Source organism: Saccostrea cucullata, unplaced genomic scaffold (genome assembly GCF_032062105.1).
Source record: "Saccostrea cucullata isolate Sc308-1 unplaced genomic scaffold, CSIRO_AGI_Scuc_v1 ctg1320, whole genome shotgun sequence".
Taxonomy (NCBI): domain Eukaryota; kingdom Metazoa; phylum Mollusca; class Bivalvia; order Ostreida; family Ostreidae; genus Saccostrea; species Saccostrea cuccullata.
Window position 1 is genome coordinate 290,528 of NW_026930614.1, and position 23,346 is coordinate 313,873.

General features: G+C 33.7%; 2 protein-coding genes and 1 non-coding gene across 4 annotated transcripts; 1 reads left to right on the top strand and 2 right to left on the bottom strand.

The window, feature by feature from the left end:
- Positions 1-12,030, top strand: LOC134229269 (armadillo repeat-containing protein 2-like). 2 transcript variants are annotated; one of them, XM_062710982.1, is made up of 21 exons: positions 1-120; positions 251-525; positions 2,062-2,137; positions 3,392-3,421; positions 4,031-4,211; positions 4,425-4,572; positions 4,710-4,777; positions 4,980-5,078; positions 5,518-5,693; positions 5,849-5,951; positions 6,102-6,274; positions 6,645-6,695; positions 7,129-7,274; positions 7,533-7,632; positions 8,006-8,146; positions 8,471-8,645; positions 8,834-8,956; positions 9,140-9,253; positions 9,557-9,689; positions 10,063-10,223; positions 10,479-12,030. In XM_062710982.1, the coding sequence occupies exons 2-21, from the start codon at positions 290-292 to the stop codon at positions 10,643-10,645; spliced, it is 2,601 nt and encodes an 866-aa protein (XP_062566966.1). In that variant the 5' UTR covers positions 1-120; positions 251-289; the 3' UTR covers positions 10,646-12,030. The 2 variants fall into 2 exon arrangements, with proteins under 2 accessions (XP_062566966.1, XP_062566967.1); XM_062710983.1 differs by lacking the exon at positions 3,392-3,421.
- Positions 1,600-1,672, bottom strand: Trnaf-gaa (transfer RNA phenylalanine (anticodon GAA)). Its single transcript has one exon. It is a non-coding gene; the product is annotated as a tRNA-Phe (tRNA).
- A 770-nt stretch (positions 12,031-12,800) lies between the features above and the next one.
- LOC134229272 (uncharacterized) lies at positions 12,801-23,287 on the bottom strand. The gene is made up of 7 exons (XM_062710988.1): positions 22,095-23,287; positions 21,588-21,714; positions 19,615-19,780; positions 15,554-16,454; positions 15,221-15,338; positions 13,437-13,591; positions 12,801-12,961 (listed from the first exon to the last, which is right to left on the bottom strand). The coding sequence occupies exons 1-7, from the start codon at positions 23,006-23,008 to the stop codon at positions 12,859-12,861; spliced, it is 2,484 nt and encodes an 827-aa protein (XP_062566972.1). The 5' UTR covers positions 23,009-23,287; the 3' UTR covers positions 12,801-12,858.
- Between the last annotated feature and the right edge of the window lie 59 nt (positions 23,288-23,346).

Genomic DNA, 23,346 nt, shown 5'->3' on the forward strand with positions numbered 1-23,346 from the left:
TTTTATTTTGTGTGCAGATTAATGGAGAGTAAGTTAATTAAATCATAGTTAGATATATTTCGTGGCAAAATACATTCATTTACGAAAGGAAAATCGCTACCAAAACAACAACAATGCGAGGTACTTGTCAAGTAGGCCAAAACTTGATTTACCTTCTTAATCTTATCTTTGATTTCCTATTTTATTTTATGCAAATTGTTTACCTTAGGTATATTTTGTGACTGTACATTTAAAATTGTATTTCTTGCAGGAATGTAGGCTAAACGTATACTGAAAAGAAAGGAGTTGTATGAGAATGGATACTAATACCCAGAAGAAAAAGTTGCCCGATCGGCCGTTTTATCTTCCTCAAGGAGAAACAACTAGTTCTAGAATTATCACTGAAGCAAAAGAATCTCTTGGCAACAGAACAGGCTTACAGGCAGTAGTTACAAAGAGACCATGTACACCCAGGGATGCCACAAGATCTCTCTTTGGTGCTTCAAGCTCCAGGACCCCAGAAAACAGACCACCCAGTTCTTTCAGGTTTTAATTTAGCATATTTTTGTCTTTGGTTGTTATTTTGGTTACTCATGCATCTAAAGGGCAGTTTTGAGGTTCCTCAACCATTGTGTTCCTCAATAACATCAATTTATTGACATAGCCAGGTGCTGTTATTATAGGATTAAACGTTCTTTTTTCAGAATTTATCGATGTGTAAACTCTGCCTTTTTGGTCACAAACTGAATAAAAGTGCGTAGCACTTTTATGTGAAGTTTGTGAGTAAAAAGGCAGAGTTTACACATCGATAAATTCTGAAAAAAGTACGTTTAATTCTTATAATTCCAATTACGAAGTTTTTAAATTATTAAAATTATTTCCCTTTGAGGCCGCCATACAATCCGTTATTTTGTACGGCGTAGGAATACTTTAATGCCACCGATGCCACAAAGAAACGTGTACAAGATGAATATCGATAAAATCCAACTTAAATTGTCAAAACAATCAATAAATAAACTTATAAAAATTCATTGAATGTTGTTTAAGTCAACAAATATCGTAAATACGCGTATTCTCCAGAATAATTCGTCCTTGACCATGGCCATGTTGACGTCATGACGAAAGTTGAAGACCGACGACGTCCTCGATTTGCTCTGGTTCGTTCAAAGATTTAGGGAGAATATGGGATCTGTAGGATGTAAACATGTGAATTTGATGCCAGAAAGGCAAGAGTCTGAGGTACGTTTCTTTTCCCTATCACAACGATACCAACTGAGCTGATATGGAACGTCGAGAAAATGACAGCATGATCAGCGAGTTTTTAAAATTCACACTCGTGATGCGACAGTGACATAAACATAATATTCCCGTCTGTCAGTCCTTTTTTATTCATTCGATCATTCATTTATTTTTTATTTCAAGTTTCTTGTAGCTAAAACGGACTAGAAGTATCTGTTTTCATTGTTTTTACAACAGTCAAGAAAGTAGTTCTGATTGAAGAATTCATCGATGTGTAAACTTTTTCTTGAATTTGTTTTCGTCCAATCAGAACACAGGGAATCGATAAATAAAATTAAGATTGGAATTATACATGTGTAACGGGAGAGGAGAAAATGCAGCGGACCAGACCGGGATTCGAACCCGGGCCCCCTGAAACTTCGGTCAGGTGCTCTACCAACTGAGCTATCTGGCCACCGGCGATCGAACCCGGTTGACCGCCACATTCCTCCCTCCTTAAAGGTCTTTGGCCCTCCAAAGACCCCAACCCAGGCTCATCCCTGGCAGGCCTCTCACCTGTCAATTCCAGGCCATGGCTCGGCACCAAATGTAACGGGAGAGGAGAAAATGCAGCGGACCAGATCGGGATTCGAACCCGGGCCCCCTGAAACTCCGGTCAGGTGCTCTACCAACTGAGCTATCCAGGCCGATATCCACGACCCAAACCATTACACATGTTAAATATATGACCAAAAACAAATAAGATATGCAGACTTCAGCTATCATGCATTGTTGAAATATACAGATTGATTTGTATTAGAACTTTTACAAATTATAGAGTAATATTTGTAAATTTTTTTACAGTCTAGGATCTCGTCACTTTGATGGATCTGATACCTCCAGACCAGCCTCTAGAGGGCGCTTACAGCCCATCAATCATGTAAGATTCCTGTCAAGTATTTCTGTAAATATGTCATTATATTCACCTCAAATATTGCTTCAAGAGTTAATTAATGTTTCCTGTGAGTAATTGCATAATCTTTTTAAACTATAATCTATTTGTCTGGATTATTTTTTCATAGCTTGAATTCTTTAAAGTTGGAGAAAAATGTCTGTCAAATTCAAGAATGAACAAAGGAGTGACAATTAAATCCCATTTCCCGATGCCCAGGTCTAGGGTACTTTAGAAACAGGCTGTATATTTTTAATAGACACTTGTCCATTGTCAAGTCACAAAAAAATCAATCAGGAAACATTTGTAAACAAGTATAATTTTTAAATAAACTTTAATCTTTGTTGCTCTAGGATATCGTCATTATTTCATCCAAACTTTATAGTTTATGGTTGTGCAAGTAAAAATAGAGGTAGAGCAAAAGAAATTTGACCATGCTTATAAAATTTCATTGTCGGTCCCTGTATGTGAAAAAAATTCTGTTGCACACATGTATTTTTATGCCATTTACCATCAGAATTTAGAAAGAAATGCATAAGTATGCATTCAATTTCAAAAAGTTCAAGGTATAATCATGAATCCATCAACATCTTTGAATTCCTTTCTATATACTTTAAAAGGTTTTTTGAGGAATGAAGAATGTTCAACAAATATGAAAAAAGATATGTACATGATGCACAGACATCTGAAACAAAATTAAACCTATTTTTATGCATAAAGTAGTACTATATTACTATGCTCCTTCTTTATAAGAATTGACAGAAGCTTTAGGATGAGGATACTTATTCAGACCCACAGTTTGTTTTGATGCATGCCTTCCTGGTTTAATTACAAAATAATCAATTATTTAGCACTCAGTCTCTGTAGTTAGATCTAGCATTCTGTAAACATGGTATATAGATGTAGAAAATTTTGCCACTTCATTGATTTTTTCCCCCCATTTCTGATCTCATGATATATAGGCATTTCTTCAGCTAATTGATTTAAAAAAAAAAAAAAATTCAGTGTCTTTATTGCACTAAATGCAGATTGGGTTTGATATATGCACAAAAAAAGGATGATGATAAAATTGTTTTAGATTATTTTGAAAACAATGTTATAAAAGATAAATTCATAGAATTCAGAGGAAAAAACATGCTTTACGTTTTTGACTTGAACATCTCAGAGACTTTCTAAACTGTTCTTTTGACATTTCTTTCTTTGCATGCGTCGGGGACTAATGTAACCATGTCTTAATTTCAGACACCTACTTTCTCTACCCTCTCAGAAGAAGTAAGCATGTTCTTTGTTTGTTTGTCTGTAGCATGCTCATGTAAATAATGTAGACAGGGAAGGGCTAGGGGCATAGTAAACAGAATGTCCCAATTTAGACTGTTTAGTTAACCGTTTTAGTTGTGAATGACATTCTTTTTTAAATACAGAATACTTCAAAGGGTGATGGCATACATCGATTTAAAAAAGATAAATGTTTCAATCTGTAGTGGTTATTGTAGTTCAATATGAAATAGAAATATATAATATTTTCATTAATATAGTTAATAATTAATATAAATGTGAAGTGTCCATCCTGAAAGATAATCATTGGTATCAGGAAAAACATCTAGTTGTGCTTTTCAGTGACGGCAAATATTAACAATAAACATACAATAATTACAATGCTTTCTTAAGCAAAATTAATTTTTGTTTTGAATTCTTTGATAATTGTTATTTGAATTTTCCTATGAATTACAGTAATTCTTGAACTGTTGTTTAGAAGTTGAAATCTTTATTGCATATCTCTTAATTCCAAAATTGTTTGTAAATTAATACTTGTACAAGATGTACTTGTGATCAACCAAAAAAAAAAAAGACATGTGAAATATTTATTTTTCTGTGATACAGAAACCAAAAATTCCATCAGAAGAGGAGATTGAATCCGGATTACTTCCTCCAAAGCCTCCTTCTGATCCCAACAAAGTCCAACGAGGGAAGGCCACCAGAACACGATTACAACAGTCCACCAGTGTAGAGAGCTCATTAAGTTCAGAGGTCAAATCTCGAGTAGATACCAGTCCTTCTGATGGTAAATTCAATGATCTAGAAATTTTAATGTAAATTGAATCAAAATTTGTAAATATAAAATCAGGAAAGTTTTACCAGGGTTACTGCAGATATAATCTTATATTCTTTTCAGTTAAATGTTTGTTTTTCTGTTTTCTTAGTTCATTGTGTAACTTGCTAAATGTGAACCTCTTATGTATTGACTAGATGTAGCAGGAATATTCTCTAATTATAGGAAAGAATGTAGATGAGTCAGTTAGAAGGGTTCACAGTGGTCCAAAAGAGAGGACTACTATTCCTGTGGAGGAAAGGGGAGAAGGTGATGGGAGGGAAATGCCCCACAGGGCACCTAGCTCTGCCTCTGTAAGGAGCCCACCTCAAAGGTATAATGCTCTTATGTTATTTCAAAAAATGCAAAATAAGGAGAGCATTGATTAGATAATTTATTGCTCATGTTTTCAAAATCTGTATTTTATATCTGTATTTTGAGCTGACAGAGTGTTTATGTATAATTTTGCAGTGCAGAGAGCAGGGCAGGGAGTGGTGGAACAAAAAGGACATCTAGTGCTGGAAGTACAGGCAGGGGAGGTAAATGTCAAAAGAAAAAAATATTCCACACATTACTGATCTATAGAAAGTGGAGAATAGAAATATCTGTATGTAAATGCTCTATAGATTTCAGTGATAACACATAAGGTAGACACATGAAGTAAGTTAAGAGTATACAGATTTTAATATCAACAAAGAAAGAACTTAAAGAAATTCTTATGTTACCTAGTATCTGTCTTAGGTTCGGCAGGGAGGCGAGAAGAGGAGACAGCAGAGGAAGCATTGTTTTTCAGTCAGAATATAATTCCACTGTTAGAACGAATGACGGAAGCAAGCAGCAGTAGGTTCACTGTTTCTTTGTTGTGTCCTTGTACATTTCAAATATACACGAAATAAAATCTTTGTTATTCTTTTGAGGTAAAGCAAAGATTCAAAAGTACTTTGAACAGTGAACATTGCTTTATTTTAAATTTGGTCATAAGTTTGCATTGAATGTATTTGATGAAAAGAATCCATAAGCCAAGTTTTCTGTCAGATGTAGGCTTTAATCGAATGGTACAGTAGGACACAGTTATGATAAACATGCTTCAAATGAATTCATGCTTAGACATGTTCACATTTTCATTCCCTTAATTTTAGAAAAAAATATAAAAGGAATTTGACATCATTTTAGGATTATGTTGTGCAAACCTTTTGTATTAACTTCACTTACCAGTCAGCATGATTTTTTTCTAAATGAGGATTTATTGTTTTATTAATCAATTTTAATTTTTTTATAGAAAAAGACTCAAAGAGGCTAGGGCAGGTGACAGAAGAATTGTACTCCTTGCTGCAGAAGGAAAACTTACTTGGCAGGAATTGTAAACAACGCACCACTATCTTAAAGTCTATATTTAAACTTCTGGATGTAGATGACTCACGTATTCAGCTCAAACTAGCAAGACTGATTCTTGCTGTAAGATTTTTTTTTTACATTTCTTCACAATACATAATTACATATATTGTAAGAAAAAGCCTGATTTACATTAGAAAGAAATATTTTACACGTACTTGTATACTAGTTTTGAATGAGGATTTTTTAAATTTCATTTTCCATATTTTTTTCCATAGTTGAAGGTTACAGGCACTAATCTATTAAGTGCTTGTAAGCTGGTCTTCAAAATAAGCAGAAATGAGAAAAATGATCCAGAATTTCTAAAAGGAGATATTCTAGGTAAGTTAAATTTGCAAGCATTGGTTTTAATATCTAGGTCATTGCATGTGTTGAGTTCAGTGTGTGATGTTTGGAAATAAATTTTCTGTTTGTCAATGATGAATTGAATTAAAATAATATTTATTTGATTAAAAAACGTGTTTATTTCAGATGTACTTATGGACACACTGAAAAGCACGGATCCCTTCAATGCTAGTGAGGCCCTGGTATTCTGTATAGGGTCCTTAAAACTGTTAACTGGTAACTCCACAATAGTCAAACAGTTAGTGAAGAAGGACTGTATAGAAAGCCTGGCGCTTCTCCTCAACAGTATTAATAAAACTGTGAGTATAAAGCAGTGGAAATGTGGAATCTCCAAGCTCAAGATGGGCCACAAAAGGGTGGGGGAGTGGTTCATGCAGATATGTGGGAAATAGAATCAAGAATCAGAACAGGGTGTCAGATGTACCTTTTCTGGGTACTTTCTGCAGCTGTTTATTTTTTATGGATAGGACAAAAGCTTTAAAACTTTTGATTTTACATGTAACAAATGTGACAAATTATTTAATACAGAATGAAAAAATTGCTTGGCCCAGGCACTTCATTATAAGTATTTTACCGTATCCTTATAAACTTGCATTCTGGATTTAAGATGTTTTATGTAACTACTAAAGAGTCATTATTATGATTCTGAACATTTTTGTCATTTTGTAGATAAGGGAAGGCAGTGAGCCAACAACACAGATAGGAAACATTCTTATCCAGGTATTTATTGAAATCACATTTTTTTCATTTGTATCTGACATTTATATGTAAAAATTGAGAAATTATTTAACAAGTCCTATTTCTGATAGATAGGATTAGTTTAGCAACTCTAGTGATTTACATTACTGTATACAGGGTTATTTTCTCCCCATGTTTTTTTTTTTTACCCTTCACACTTGCAGACAATTTTGCTCCATTTTAAATTTGCTCAATCATATTTTATTTAGAAATTATACTGTACTCTTTGATTTCGCCCTGTTTTAAATTTGCCCAGATGAGGTTAGAGCTAAAGGGGTGAAATTAAACGGGGTGAAACTTTCCCTGTATACAGTATATAAACATCATGTACTTCATCAATATTTATGATTTTTTTTAAGTGACTATTGATATCAACCATTTTACACCAATCTTACTTCTCCACATTTTGTTATAGGCTACAGCAGCCCTGAGAAACCTTGCTGATGCTGGCTCCAGTAGAGAGAGGTTACTAGGATGTCAGGCCACTGAATCCCTGTGTCTCATCATAGACAGCTTCACGTCAGACGGGGACCTCATGCTTAACATCTCCAGAATATTCAGGTAACTAGTGATCTCAGAATGATGTTGATTGAGATTTATCTCGTAAATGCTTTAAATATTTTATGTTTAATGTCAGCATACCACATGACTACCAAACTTACTAAAAACTTGTGAGTCTTTAAACCTTTTAAATTAATTTATTGAGCATAATAAAGCTGTCTTCACTCTTAAAATCTTCGTGTTCAAAAACAAATGTGGGTTTTCATATGTGTTTTAAATCAAATTTTTGAAATAATGAAATGCTATTCTTGATTACAGTAAGGTGACATTACACACTGATTGTTGTACTGCCCTGGCTGATTACCCTACTTCATACAGATCATTTGTCAGTGTTCTCCAGAAACACCAACACAAGTCTGTAAGTTATGAATACACAAGTCTGTAAGTTATATGTATACACAAGTCTGTATGTTACATGTATCAAGTACAGATCATTTGTCAGTGTTCTCCAGAAACACCAACACAAGTCTATAAGTTACCTGGGGGGTATATACATGTATGTTTCAAGTCCCACATCTGTGATTTACATGTTTCAAGGACAAATTATTTGTATCCTCTTTACATGTTTTTGACTGAATAGTATGGTGAGACAGTTTCTAGGTAACAATTTCCAAGCAGAAAATTATTTGCCATTATTATTCATAGTTAGTCATACAAATTAAAAGATCAGTTTCTTAGCAAAGTTTCACAACAGAACTGATTCACCCTTAACCGTTATTGTTTATTTTTAGGATGTGGTGGTTCGAGTGAGTTTTGTGTTGGGGAACATGACAGCTAAGAATGAAGTGGCCAGACTCCGACTTTTCCAGGAGGCTGGGTCTTTTGACATCCTTCTGACCTTGTTTAGGTTTTACTTGGAACAGGATGTTAAGGTTTGTCATTCTACCTATTTAAAGTATATATTCCAGTATTCTACAGTATATGTTGCATCCTTTCTAAAGACTTGAATATTTAACATTAATGATACCAAATTGAAATGAAGTCATACCTCATTGTCTCAAAATCCATTGGACTATCCTGTTAAAGAAGGTAAAAAAACTTGGAAAAAAGCATTTAGGACTTCCAAATTGCTTCGACATATCCATGTTGTTTGACATATCCAAGTTGGAGATGCTAAACTTTAATTAAATGTAGATGTATATATTGTATTTTCTCAAAGAGATGTTTTGTACATAACTTCTTATGTATATTTTTAGAATCAAGGTAAAGAGGTGAAGAAAGAAGTGACAGAAGATGGCAGCACCGTCAACAAGACAGAGGATGTACTTATAAAGGTCATCAGGGTCATAGCCAACCTGTCAATCAATGAGAACGTGGGGCCAGTCATATGTTCCAACTACCAGTGTGTTGATTACCTGCTCAAAGTATTAGGTAATGGGAATATATATAAAACAGAAATAGCATTTCAGATTAATATTAATTGTTATAGTTGCATAAATTCTTTAAATTTATAAATCTAAAGATGTAAGAAACAGTGTAGGAAAATTGTAATGTAATAAGTAAATCTTAATAGCCTTCTTAAGTAAATTGTTAAGCAATATTGATGATTTTGCTCACAGAAACTAAAGATGTGTCCAGTAGTGAGGAACTTGTACTTAATACAGTAGCCACTATCAACAACCTTTCCTTCTATAACACCAAAACCAGTGCCATCACTACCCACCAAGTCAGAGTTTTAGAAGGTAGGCTTCTGTTATCCATTTCAAGAAAATGTGTCATTTATTGTCTTGTCAAGATCACCAAATTTTAACATGATTTGTTTATTGTTTAGGGAAACAAATTTTCTTCTCTTTTGCTTTATATTAGTGCAGTACATATGCAGAGGAAGAGGCTCTCTATGTAAAATTTTCATTTTTTTTCTGTAGCCCTTCTGAAGCTGGTACTGGCCAATAATATGGAGGCAATGGTTGAGGCATGCCGAGTGTTTGCCAATCTTACAAGACAGAGGGTGGTCCGAGACTTCCTCACTGAACAGAAGAGTAAGTCAAAAGGGGGGGGGGGTAATCAGGGATACATTGATAACCCTCTTCTGTCTCTAAACTCAAACAGAAGAGTAAATAAGGGAGATTATCATTGATACATCTGTCTCTAAATAAATTCAAGCCGAAAAGTAAGTCAGGTGGGATAATCAGGAATAAAATTATAACCCTTTTCTGTTTCTGAATAAATTCCATATTATTCAAATGAAAATAATAATATTTAAAAATGGTTTTGATTTCAACTCTCGCATTTAGTTAAAATTTAACTAAAACATAAAACCTCACTTTCTGTTTTATTCTTAGTTGACAGAATGCTTGTCACAATGCTAGACTCAGGAAACCGGGAGGTTGTTTACATTTCCTGTGGAGTTCTTATCAACTTTATGGTGGACGAGGAGAAGAGGCCTATGTTAAAACAGGAACACGGTATCAGAAAGTAAGTTTTCTAATAAAAATGTATCTGGCTATATTGAAAGGGTGGTGATTTCTTTAATATGTAGGATATTTGAGAAATTTTTATAATTTTCTTTGGTGATACTGCCAGGGCTTTTATCAGGAACAAAATTAATTACCAAAAACATTCAAAGCCCCACTATTTAAAAATTGTGTATAAATTAATAGATTTTTGATTTCTAAGTATTGCTCTGTTTGCAACACAAATACATGTATTATTCCCAAACTGATTTATACAACAATGGCCTGAAACCTAACCATTTTCATACACATCATGATTATATACATGTCTCTGAAAATTATGCAAGTTCAAAAAATTTATCTGTGTGTATAAAAGTCATCTTATTATTTGACAGATTAGTTGAGGTTCTGCGAGACTTCAGTAAGACTGACTGGGAACTGGCCAGTCTAGTGTGTCAAATTCTGTGGAATTACAGTGGTAAAATCACAAGTTCTAATGACTGCTTCGGTCAACAGGAGTCTCAGGATCTCATGGAACTTCTCATGGAGTTACTAGGTAATACAATGGTTTTTATAAACTTAATACATGTACAAATTTATTACATGTACACAAGAACTAGTGTATTTTTTCTCAGAACAGTACATGGTTTTCAATCATTTCAAAGTCAACATGTCTTAACAAGGTTTAAATAAAAGAAATAAATTCGTGAACAAATGTCAAACAGTGACTCATATCATGTGTAGTAACTCAACATATTAATTTTTTTCATCCTTTCATTTGATTTACAATCTGTATGTTTCTTTTCTACAGACAGAGACTCTGCCTTAGATTTATCATTTAAAGAGGACGAGGAAATGACAGACTATTTTGAGGAGACGTGGACAGAACAGTTTTGTCCCGTGGCAGAACAGTTACTACAGAGGATAGAGACCCACCAGTCTGACCTAGAACCATTAGACAACCCCAGCGGGTCATAGTCAGGACTCGAGCCTAGGATCTTATATTTAAACTAAATCACCACTTAAAGAATATGCATTGAAATATGATAGATGTCTGTATCTTGTGTGTTGATAAAAAGTATACCTGCTATTAATAGTCATTTACTTCAATTTTGAAATACTGGACTATCTTAAAATTGTCCAATACTCATGAAGAAAATATAAGTATGGATATTAAATGTTCTAACATGGAAAATGTCTATACCATTTAATTGTATTTGTGAGTGATCTTGCTTGTTTTTCAGATGTCATTACCTTTTATCTGAAATCTTGATTCTCTAGTCTGTGAGCTATTTATTGGTGAGTGAGAAGAACATATCAGTGATCATTCCGTCCATGAATTGTCCAGATACTGACATAATAAATCTACTGTGTTCAAATGCCAGAAAATCCGTCCATTTGTTGTTTTTTTTCTGTAGACAAGCTATAGCTATGTGTGTAGTGGATTATGAATTTCATAAATAATCATTTTATTTTGCACTTTAGTCTGTTGAAAATTTAAGGACCTTTCTTGTGCTGATAATACATGTATATTTAGTTGAAAAAGTAGACTAAGTCAATATTATACCATGTTAGGACTCTAAACTAAAACATGAATAATTATTTTAATACATTTATTAGAGACTCTTAGTGAGCTTTCTGATCAGATTGTTTATGTATCTGTCATTCAATTTAACATGCATTCTCTGGAAAGGCTGTACATGTATACTAAAAAACAAAAATAGTAGCTGATGAATGATACTGGGAAAATATTTTATAATTTTTACTGTTAGTTGCTTTTCTCTGCAATATTATACATATATTAAAAATGCTTTGTAATTATAATAAAAAGTCATTATGAAAAATCATCAAAGTACATATATTATGAGAATGTGCATTACAGATTGTAACTATAACACATTATTTCTTATACAAAAAATATATATCTTTAGGTATATTGTATTTATTGTCTCTATTTATTTATTCTGATTCTCAATCTATGAACACTTGTTATTGATTGTTAATTGTTATTTTGATTGGAAAAAATGGACAATGTGATGAAAGTATCCTCTCAAATTCTTAAGCCCAAACATTTTTTATTCATCCTAAATCTGAAAAAAAATAATAAAATTTTTTTTGAAAAAGAAAGGAACAGTCACCAGCCTATACATTGTACAATGAAATAAATGTTGAAATGTGATAATGCTCCAATGGGAAAAAAAGCTTTTATATACAACTGTTAATTTTTCTGTTTTTGATCAAAGTGTATGTTATAATTCTTTCAGTGTGGATGTGATTTTATTGTGATGTTTGATATACAAATTATCAGTATTGGTTTATTCTCAAGTAACAACATGCTAGCCAATAAAACAAAAGAAATCTTATCTCTTCATTTTTAATGGAAGTAAGTGAAACAAAAGTGTGATTTTCTAGTATCCATTATTTTAATAACCAAAAGTGAAAGGGATTTGCAGTGTTGTATTTTTTCCCACCTACACACCATATCTCTACTGATTCAAATTAAATTTCTTCAAGATCTTTTCAATTAATATCATACTGATGTGGAAATTAAACCCGGTTGCAAGGAATCTGGTTTGAAATAGAGAGATGTGTGTGTTTTGATGATGTGTCTATTTAACATTTTTCTAAAGCATCATCCATCTCATCCTGTACATGTAGCAAAGCACTGGTGTTTCAGACTGCATGGTAAATGTACCACTAAATACTGTTTTATGAATCTAGAGAAGTAATAGATAAAACATGGATACCTTTGCATGCCAAATTGAGATGTTTTGCTAAGTGCATTATGGCAGTAGCTGAATCAGGTCAGATGTAAATACGTCAGGACATACACACTTACTATTGCAGCTGGATTCCTGTTACATTTTTACAACGAATAGTATTCAGCTACCTAGGCTCTTGTTATGATTAGAGATATTTCTAAAAAATATAATTTTTTCTCTACTTCCTTTGTGAAGAACAATTTTCTCAGACTGGTTGATTGAAAGTAATTCTAAATCAAAATAGAAAAAATGTATGTCAGTTGTCTTTTTCATGACATGTATAAATGTTCGAGACAAATTACCTTCTAAGAGTATATTTTTATTGTAAAATACAATTTTATTTCTTATGCAACAATTCTCCATTAGGCATTTGATATGAAAAAAAATATCATGAAAAAATTGCTATGTTTAATGATATAACTGCATATTTTAATGAAATAAATAAATAATACATGACATGGCAATAAATATAATTATAGCATCACATGATAACTTTGAACTTGAAGATATTCTACATCTGAGAGAGTCATATCTGAAAAGAAAAAAGTATGCAGATTTCAGATTTAGAGTTACTGACCTCATAATGAAAGTACATGAAATTTAAAATCAAACAGACAATCATGATATATAGAAACGTACTTCATTGAAAACACTTAAGAGAAAAGTTTTGTATTTTGCTTATGATGAAATGCTGACCTTATGTTAAGAATAATTTAAAATGTTTGATCACCAAACTACATTTTCAATAGGCAATCCTCTAAAAGTTTTACAAAAAAAAAATCGTACATTCGAAATTGTAACGTTGGTCAAGAAGGAAAGAAGAACATTTCAATTTCAACAGGAAAATATTCGAAAAGTAATCAATGGACACCCTTGCTTATTGCAAATTGATACCTCAATATTTTAGGACATTTTATACACTCACTTTTAGATTGAAAAGGGGTAGAAACTTCTCTAAGAATTTAGGGTAAAAGTCTTGCAATACAGGGAAACCATTACATACAAACCTGCTGAATAAGCCTCTGATTTTTTTCTGATATTCAATCTCAATCAGCGAGCCTGCTATCCATCGCTTGCGGTCCTTGAACGGATATTCGTATCCTTGCTTACAGTCGCACGCGTACGCCGTGCGGGAGAACCGGAAGCCTGGTATTGGACGGCACTGTTAAAAAACAACCCCTTGTTAGTTGTTATAAAGAATATCAAGTGACTCATTTCAAATTTAAAGAAGAAATTGGGTTTAATGCCACATATTATTGTCCAAACTATGCGCACAATACTCTTTCAAAAGATGAATGAAATTCTTCAAAATCACCTTCATGAAAAAAGCTCCAAAGAACTTTTGGAAAATTTAAATTTCAAAACGTTCTGAACATCAATGAAACATATCTCTTTTCTACACTAAATATAACCTTTATTTCAATACATGTATTTCAAAGTAGTGATGGGCAACCAACTGCTTCCTAAATAAAAATAGATCTAGAAAATTTCCATAGCTAAGAAAGGCTATCAACAAAATAGCTTCGGTCGAAATAATTCTGATACTATATATAATATCTTAAGTCAATGCAGATGTTCCTAGTGCTTATTGACAATATCTATATGTAATCTTTGAAGAGACAAGATTTCCAGCAATCTGCTGGTATTCCAATGGACACTTACAATGTTCCTTTGAAGACCACCCTGTTTCTTTAATTAGTATTTATTGAGAAAATTTTCTGCAAAAGATTATTTGTGGATGTGGCCTTCAATTCAACATTAAGATAATCAACAACGTTTTGTCAATTACCAATACATGTAGTTATATACATTCATTAACTTTACTCAATGCCTATATCCCAGTGTCAACTCAAAATAAACAACGCTAAAGCGTTTACCACATCTAATTCATTTTTGGATGTTTTACTGACAGATAAAGTAAAACTAAACTGTTTGATAAAGGGATGACTTCAGCTTTTCCATCGTCAACTCCCCTTCTTTGTGTAATAATATATTCCAACTTCACCGTCCTGCATGTGGTGTTTATGTCTCTGATTACATATGCAGTGGCATTCTCTCTGCATGTTCAATTCTTTGTCTGAGGCTACTGACAAATAATTTGATATAGCATGGATTAAAAAACTGTTTAAAGGAAGCTTTTTGCCAGTTGTACGTTTTTCATAATGACCTTATTTGTAATTGCAACTTATCATAGGGTCGTATCCTGTCTTACTACCGGGTATATGTTCCATATCACTTATGAGGTCATTATCATTTTTAACCAAGTTTGACGAGGAAGTTATCAGTATACCTGAATAATGCTTAGGGCTCAAGGTTGACAGGAGATGCTTAATCCTCATGGGAACACAATCCAAAATCTAGTGTCTCTAGGCCCCTGTATATCGATTCCAAGATGATCATAAATGGACCAATATACCTTTCTTTATGATGATACATGTACGAAACTCATCATGAATATAAAGTTCATATGTCTTGTAAAAAGATACGGTCCAAAAGACACTGAATGTGATGAAAAATAGTGTATGGAGATATACGAACAGCACTCAAGATCAAAAGCCCTCAAAACAATACAAAATAGGAGCAGAGCAAACACGGGCCTCCAAAACATCAGAGGTGGGATCAGGTGCCATGGAGGAGCGAGCATCTCCTGCCGACCTGTCACACCCGCCGTGTGCTATTGTCATTAGGAAATAACGAGAAAATGAGTCGTCAATTTAGTGTATAAATAATGGACTAACAATTAGTATGAAAAAGAATACCACATGCAGTACATTAACTTTAAGGTACTCACCGTTGTAGACTGAGTGTGACAGCGGGCGGTGTTTTTGAATGCATTGTTGACGTTGTAAGGTTGTGGACAAGGATTAATCTCCAACAAACCTAAAGGAACATCAACAGTCACAACCCCTCTAAAATTAGATTGAAAACAATGAAGCGATGATGATCAAATTCTTATATAAAATATATAATTCTATACCATGTTGCTGATTATCATAAAATTACAAAGTTTTCACATTTTCTTTTTTCCTTCTGGTAAACAATTGTTCAACTTTTGAAGACGAAAAAAATTCAGTTGGTTTTATTTCTTTCAAAAAAGTATTTTTTAAATGTTATAATTACTTACATAAACTGAACTTTCCCTGATAGCTTCGTCATCTGAAAAAATGGCGCAACGTATGTCATCACCCACGCGTCTATTCGGCCATCACATTTAAACTCGGGCGGCATCCAGAGGCCCTGTTGTAAAGTGGGAGCGCGGTAGCCTAGAGGAGAATGTTCGTGTGTCTGGCTACCCGTCCCATTAACATCTGAGCGCATTTTTGAGCGGACACGAAAAAGTTTTAAAGAGTCTGTGTTGGTATTCCAACGGTATTTCATCTCTCTGTACCAAAGTTCTGTAGTGTAATGCTTACCGGACAGACCAGCAGTGTCTATAACATAAAATTCTTCGTTCTGTCTGTAAGCGAATGGACCGAAGTAATGGCGAATCGATTCGTTTGGACTTGAATAACTGTAAGGTTCGAAAAATATGCCACTTGATAATATTTTGTAATCAGCCATTACATTGGCTAAGACTTCTCCAAACAATTTTTCATAATGCAGACGCGCTCCCCCTCGAATTCGACCGAAGGTTTCTGCATCTTCCGTGTTCTGGAGGTAAGCCGAGAGGAAGTGAGAGAGACGGACTGCCACGCTAGCCTGATACTGAAACTGTTCAGCCACCCCGTACCCAACATCCCCGGGAAGGATCAGACTCGAGGGGGGTAAGGTTTTACAATTCGTCCCCGTCACACTTGACTTGTGGCGGTAAAGCCTCACCATCCTGTTGTAGGCGTCCTGGTCAAACAAAGGCCTGTCGTAGAATGACCTTTTATGACGAGTACTTTTCCTTTTTGGGGTATTTGTCGATTTTGAATCAATCGATTTCACTGATCTCTTTTTAACGAAACCTGTGTTTAGCTCTTCTCCAGAGAATTCAATATGAACGGTCTCTATATTATCAACCGTTGGTAGAACGTTCAAATCTGAAAAGAAGACAATATCAAAAAAGAAATAATATTGCCATGATACCGTATACTAGTACTGGTGAGATCTTTAAATTTTTTGCATGTAGGTTATTTCCCGATCATGACAAGGAGCACATGGCGTGTATGACAGTCGGCAGATTACTCCTCCATGACACCTGAACCCACCTCAAATGTTTTAGAGGTCTGTGTTTGCTCTGTTCCAAAACTTGTATTGTTAAATGGGCTTTTATGCTGAATACAATACAAAGTTTGAAGCAGAGTAAACACGGACCATTTAAAACATGGAGGAGTTAGCATATTCTGCCGACCGGTCACTCCCGCCGTTTGCTCCTTGTCAAGGGAAGTTTAAGATTGAAATGTTAAAGTCATCATATTTTTCATTAAGCTTTGTTCATACATCACCTATGGGGGCATATTTCTGCCCCCTAAACGCAAGATAAATTATGTTAACATGCAACATAATTATGTAGACATGCAACATATTTATGTCAACATGCAAGCTAATTATGTTGACATGCAAGTTACAAATCTTCAAAGAGAATCTGATTTTAAAATGTCAACATGCAATATAATTAAAATCAAGATATGTATGTTGATATGCAACTTATACATGTTGACATAAATATCTTTTATGCTCGCATTTTCACATAAATAAGTAGCATGTTGACATAAGTAGATGCAAGTTGCAACATAATTATGACAAGATAATGACTAGTATTTTGCATGTTAACATAAATATCTTATGTCTACATAATTATCTGCTTATTAACATGTTAACATAAATATCTTGAGATAATTATGTAGACTTGCAAGATATTTATGTTAACATGCAAGCATGTTGACATAATTTTTGCATGTTGACATAATTATGTTGCATGTTAGCATAATTTATCTTGCATGTAGGAGGAGATAATTAATGTAAAATATCAAATATGAAACATGTGCAAGATATTTTATAGTTTGTTTTAACAATGTAAATAAATGCAAAATACTAGTGGCCAAAATTTTATGTATTATCAAACAATTTTTTTGCATTTTATATAATCATTTTTAAGGATATATAGTTTTATATAAACATGCAATTATATTTATGTTCACTTTTATGCAAGATATCTTATTCTATGTTCAAGAATGTTAAACTGAAGTATCATCAATTTTAAACTGAGACTGGCTGCTGACAGGTAAGTGACAGGGATTTCAAATACATTATTAAAAGTCAGTATTTTGATTGGGTTAATTTTGACAAACTTCATCTGGATTTTAATGCTTTTGCTTTTATTCTGAATTTGACTATGGAATATCCCTTCAACCTGAACAATGCTTTGGCAGGGAATACTTTATCATTGTAGGCACGTCATTTCATTTCTCGAACTCCCGAAGGTTCATAATTTTTGTACAGTATATATTCAAAGATTTGTTAAAAACTTTTATTATACCCCCCGCTTGAAAACTGGGTGGGTATACTGTAATCGATGTGTCCGTCCGTCCGTCCGTCTGTCTGTTACACTTTGGGGTACCCATTTCTTATCCGCAACTCCCCCTATACCACTGAGTGAAATTTAATGAAACTTTCACAGAATCTTTATCACATATTGCCATTGTAGACCTCCTATTTTACTTTTTGATCCGACACATATTTTGGGTTTCCCGGCCACAGCAAAACATGGACTTTGCCTTTATAACCATATGGGAGGCGGGGGGGGGGGTATCATTTATTGAGCTCATTGCTCACAGTACCTCTAGTTGAGATTTGTAAAGATATGTCATTTTCACTTTTTCCTTTGAAATTCTATATTCTACAATGTATAGGAATGAGGGATATGGAGATAACGAACAGCATTCAATATCAAAATTCATAAAACAATACAAAATAGGAGCAGAGCAAATATTCACCTCCAAACCATCAAAGGTGAAATCAGGTGCCATGGACGAATGAGCATCCGCTGCTGACCGGTCACACCCGCCGTGTGTTCCTTGTAATGACCGGAAAATAACGGAAAACCCGTTGTCAATTCAGTGTTTAAGTAATGTACTAACAATTAGTATGAAAAACGTCAGTCAGCATTTGACTCAATGATAGATTGTATTTGCTGACAAGGTCTTTGTATCGACCATAGAACGTATGAAATGATGACTTAAATGAGATTACTGATATTCTTGTTTCATCAACTTGTTTGTCAATAATTTACTTCCTTTTAGAAATTGTTCATAGATTACCTAGAGCATGCTCTTGCTTATTGAATCAACTGAGATATATAAACTTCGTATGCAGGTGATGAAGGTATATTGCTGCATAAGGAAGGGAAGTTGACGATAGAAAATTTAAAGTCATCATGTTTATGAGCTTGGTTGTATTAACATCTTTTTTAAGTAAAATATTCAAGTATGAAACAAATGTGTCTGACAATGTGGTATCTTTTATCTCAAGCTCACAAGGATATATCGTATCGACAAAGGAATGGAAATTACAATTGTTAATTGACAATACGTTGTCGATATATCTTAATCCTGGTCTCCAAAAACTAATAGATATTGTCAATCAGAAACTCAAGCATCCTTTTGATGTCGACTTCAGAGTACTTGTGTGTGCAATCATAATGTGTTTTAACAAAATAATTTTGCAAATGACCAATGATCAGGTACGTAAATTTACGAGTTCCATATAATTTGAAAAAGCAGATATCAATGATATCAAAAAGCCGAGACTTTGATTTATCGTGGGGAATGGTTGCGTATAAAGTTGAAAATTCGTAAGTTTTTAAGCTGTTGATATTGGTAAAATCTTGTGATTTCATTGGAATTTTTGAGTATTCATATCTGATTCATGTCACTTCTTGAATATTTTGTTGCACATTACTCTTGTTTTTCCTTCACCACTATCGACATCTTAGTGAGGAGTAAAGAAAGAGGCTTGGTAGAACATTTACTGGAACCCGCAATGTATCTTTGTTTGTAAGGATTCGTATGAAGTTTCAGATCCAATATATATTAAGATTCAAATACTTTTCTTCTTGTGACACATCGAAGTTACTTGTCTTCAATGATACTCAAATAAACATTTTGTTTTGTGATATTGACAGCGAAGCAAGAACAGCAAAAAATTAACATTCTGTCTTATGTGATGTTGTATGTTATAGTACTTAGTCTAAGTACTTACGATCAGTAGGAGTACAGTTGAAACCTTCGTTGTATTCTGTCCACGTGGACTCCTCTATGTTAGAACCCTTATAAGGGTGCTCTATTTCTGTCGGGTATCTGTAGCCGTACCGACATTTGCATACATAACTTCCTCGACGGAATCCGTAACCGCTTACGTGCTTACACTGAAATATAAAAAATAAGAAAATTTATATTGTATATTTTAAACAAGGCCTTTTGAAAATGATATACATTTTTTCAGCAAAAAATGTGGTCTCTAAAGCTTTAGGGTGTAAATAGTGAGTATAATTTTATTTTGAAAGGTGAAGTCTTGAAAATCTTGTATACAAATTTTAGCTTTATATTTTAAAATGAGTAATTTACCTTCGGATGTTTAATTTTTATAATCTTAATGACAAACATCAATCACTATCTTTGTAAACAGAAACAATGTGAGAAAATTATCACGAATTGTCCATCACCGGCAAAATATACGGTCATCCTGACAAGTCTTTAAACTGAGTAATGAACTAGACCGTTTATTGTTGTTGACCAAAGGAGCCTTGTAGTTCATAGGTACACAAATATATACAATACAGGCATATGGCAGAGGATTGAAAAAGAACAACAATATATGGTTAGTCAATATAAGAATTTGTGACAAAGAAAAAATCGAACTATGGAAAATTTGAAATATCATTAATAATATTTAAGAAACAAGTTTTTTCCTTTGTTTTGTAGCTTTCTATAAATATTGATAAAGTTTTTGAATAGTTTTAAAATCATATGCACTAAAAAGCTGGATGAGTTTGAAAAAGGACGGTTTTTTAATATTAAGGCTTTATATATTTTTTACGTAGGTCTGAGAATGTCGGGCATTTGAAAACAATGTAATTTATCTTCTACTTCTTCCATTTTACAAAATAAACATTTGCGTTCATTTCGGGGTAGGTTTTTTTATCTTCCGTTTTCAATATTCAAATAATGCGCAGAAATTCGATACTTACATAACACAGACTTTTCTTTGTACATTATATGTCAATCGCTTAACAAGATATCTTTTTAAATCAAATGTATCACTTATTTCTTTATACAAAACACATTTTGACGAGCTTGCAAAAGCACTATAACAACTTTGTACCCTTGAAAATAGGTGGTGCTTCTTCCCCTTTTCATTTTATTCAAACATTTTTTTCTTAGATAATCTATACGAAATACATTTTTGCTTTACATTGAAATTTTCCTTCATTTCAAAACATTTTTTGTTGTTTATTGGTCTTGTTCATTGGTGTTTTAAATATATGTAGGTTCACTTTTTCTATATTTCAAATTGAAAGAATACTAGAGGTGACCATTTCATTTCTAATTTGAGGATTCTCTACAGATACATGGCTGTTCTGTAAGTTCGTACAGGAAGTCATGAAAGTATTCATCTCAAGTATACGTTATTCAAGTCGTTAAAATTACGGTATACATCTACAAAGATAATACAATATGACCATTGAAACTTGCATCCTTAATGTTAAATAAAGACGCAACATCATTTGCTTAACATGTTCTATAAAATACTTGTAGGACTGTCCAAATACTAGTTTGCACCAGTCAGAAACGAGAATGTATGCAGTTTTATCTAAACAATTACATGTTATTACCTTGACACTTTGTATTTAACTGTAATAATGTGTTTTCCAGCAATAATGAACTTCCCATGTCAAATTAAATTTAGTTATAATCTTTCACTTGTTGTTGTTTATTCATTTTAGACCCGAAAGGTTAGTTTTGACGTCCTTTCTTAAAACAATTTAATTAAATAAATTAACATGCATGCAATTGAACGAGAAACATGCAGGTAAATATGCATTTATGTCGTACAATGAGCGTAGATAAAATTATTAACTGGCATAAAAATATATTGACATTGCATTTAGTGCCATCGCAGACTAAATATTTTCGCATGCGTAAAATCAAGAAATATAATGTACATTAAAATACCTTTGAGTTTTTCTTGCATCTGTCAATTCCCGCCAGGTAACTTGGCCCAGGATTTCCGTCACTAATTCCACATGGATTGAAATCTACATGCTCGAAATCGGTGTCCATCACCACAACGCCAACGAATCTTCATTTTGAATAAAAAGAACAGTACAAATTTTGTAAAACAATCATGCTAAAATACGAAAAGTAGAAGACAATTTGGTATATTTTTTGCAATTCTTTATTTTAGATATGCATTTCTGTACAAAGTCCCAATATAAGCTCTCTCTTACGTTTTAATCATGGTTTAAAACGGTATAAAATATTACAAAGAAAATGAAAATGTACATTCAAATTTGGTACAACATCGTGTCAGCTTTTTGTTGATCTGTTGATCACGAAGTTGATAACTTTATCATGAATTATATGGAGATAACGAACAGTATTCAAGATCAAAATTCCATAAAACAATACAAAATAGGAAAAGAGCAAACAAGGACCTCCACAACGTCATTAGATTCTTACCTCGGTCGTCTGAGGTGCGTCCAGTTACTGTATCGAGGCATGAAGTCGGCCACAGGAGAAACTGCAGATACCACCCACTTGTTGGATTTTCCACAGTCGAAGTATGGTCTGGTGAAACGAACGGGTAGTTTCTCCATGGGATCATTTAATCCAGGGTTATTTGGACCAAAGAAATTAAATCCTTCAAATGTATCATGCGTGAAGTCTCCGCTAGTGTTGGTGAACTTCAGGTTTACACTCCAAGTGAATTTTCGGGTCGAATCATAAATTGGACGAGTGTCCGGCAGCCAGAAGTCATACCAGGGGTTCATTCGGTATCCGTGATTTGTATAGTTTTTATGAAAGCCACTTCCAGCATCTACTACAAGTGTCGTCGTGAGAGTTGGTTCTCGTAGAATATTGACCTGGTCAAAGGTATCATCCCATCTCCACGACCGTGGTGCAAAAAGGGGAAGAGTGCGGTTAAAGTCGTAGTTAATCATCCAGTTGGGGTAATAACAGTCCTGATCGAAGTACATGGCGCTGCCATTGACTGTGGGATGTGCATTGATATCAGCAGCTACAGAAAAATGGAGATAATGAACATCCGGCATGGTCTCAAAGACTTCCGATGTGTTCAGTCTTTGGTATATGTAGCTAAAGTAAAAAGCTCTATTCAGGGCCATATTGTGCAGATGAATGAGGTTTGTCCGATTTTTATAAAACACTTTGGTACGTAGTTCATTATATTTCGGTATCTGTGTTAGAACATCTTCGGGCATTATTAAATCACTTAAAGGCTTTGACCTACAGTTTTCGCCATTCACGGTTCGAAACTGTTGTTCGAGTTCATCAAATGCATCCCATTTCATCCAGCCTAGCTCATCAGCAAAAACTATAGTAAGCAGAAAAGAAACAACCAGAGACTGAACCATCTTGCTACATTTCCTTAACTGGAAAATGTCTAAATAAAAGTTCCAATTTTGTAAATTTTTCTTTTACCTGCCAATCAAAATGAACAGACAGAAATGCTCGATTGATTGCTTTTGTCTGAAGAGGGAGCGTTATATAGGGTATTGCCAGCTGGAAATGTCCGCGCACGTCAAAACTTTAAATTATAAACAACAATTCACAGGTTAAGGTGTGAATTTCATTGTCTACATAGGACAAATAAACATTCTTCAAGTGTTGATGCTTTTCTTACATTTAATTAATTACACGACGTTGTGGGGATATTCTCTTCTATATCTCAAATATCAGTGTCCTTTGTAGT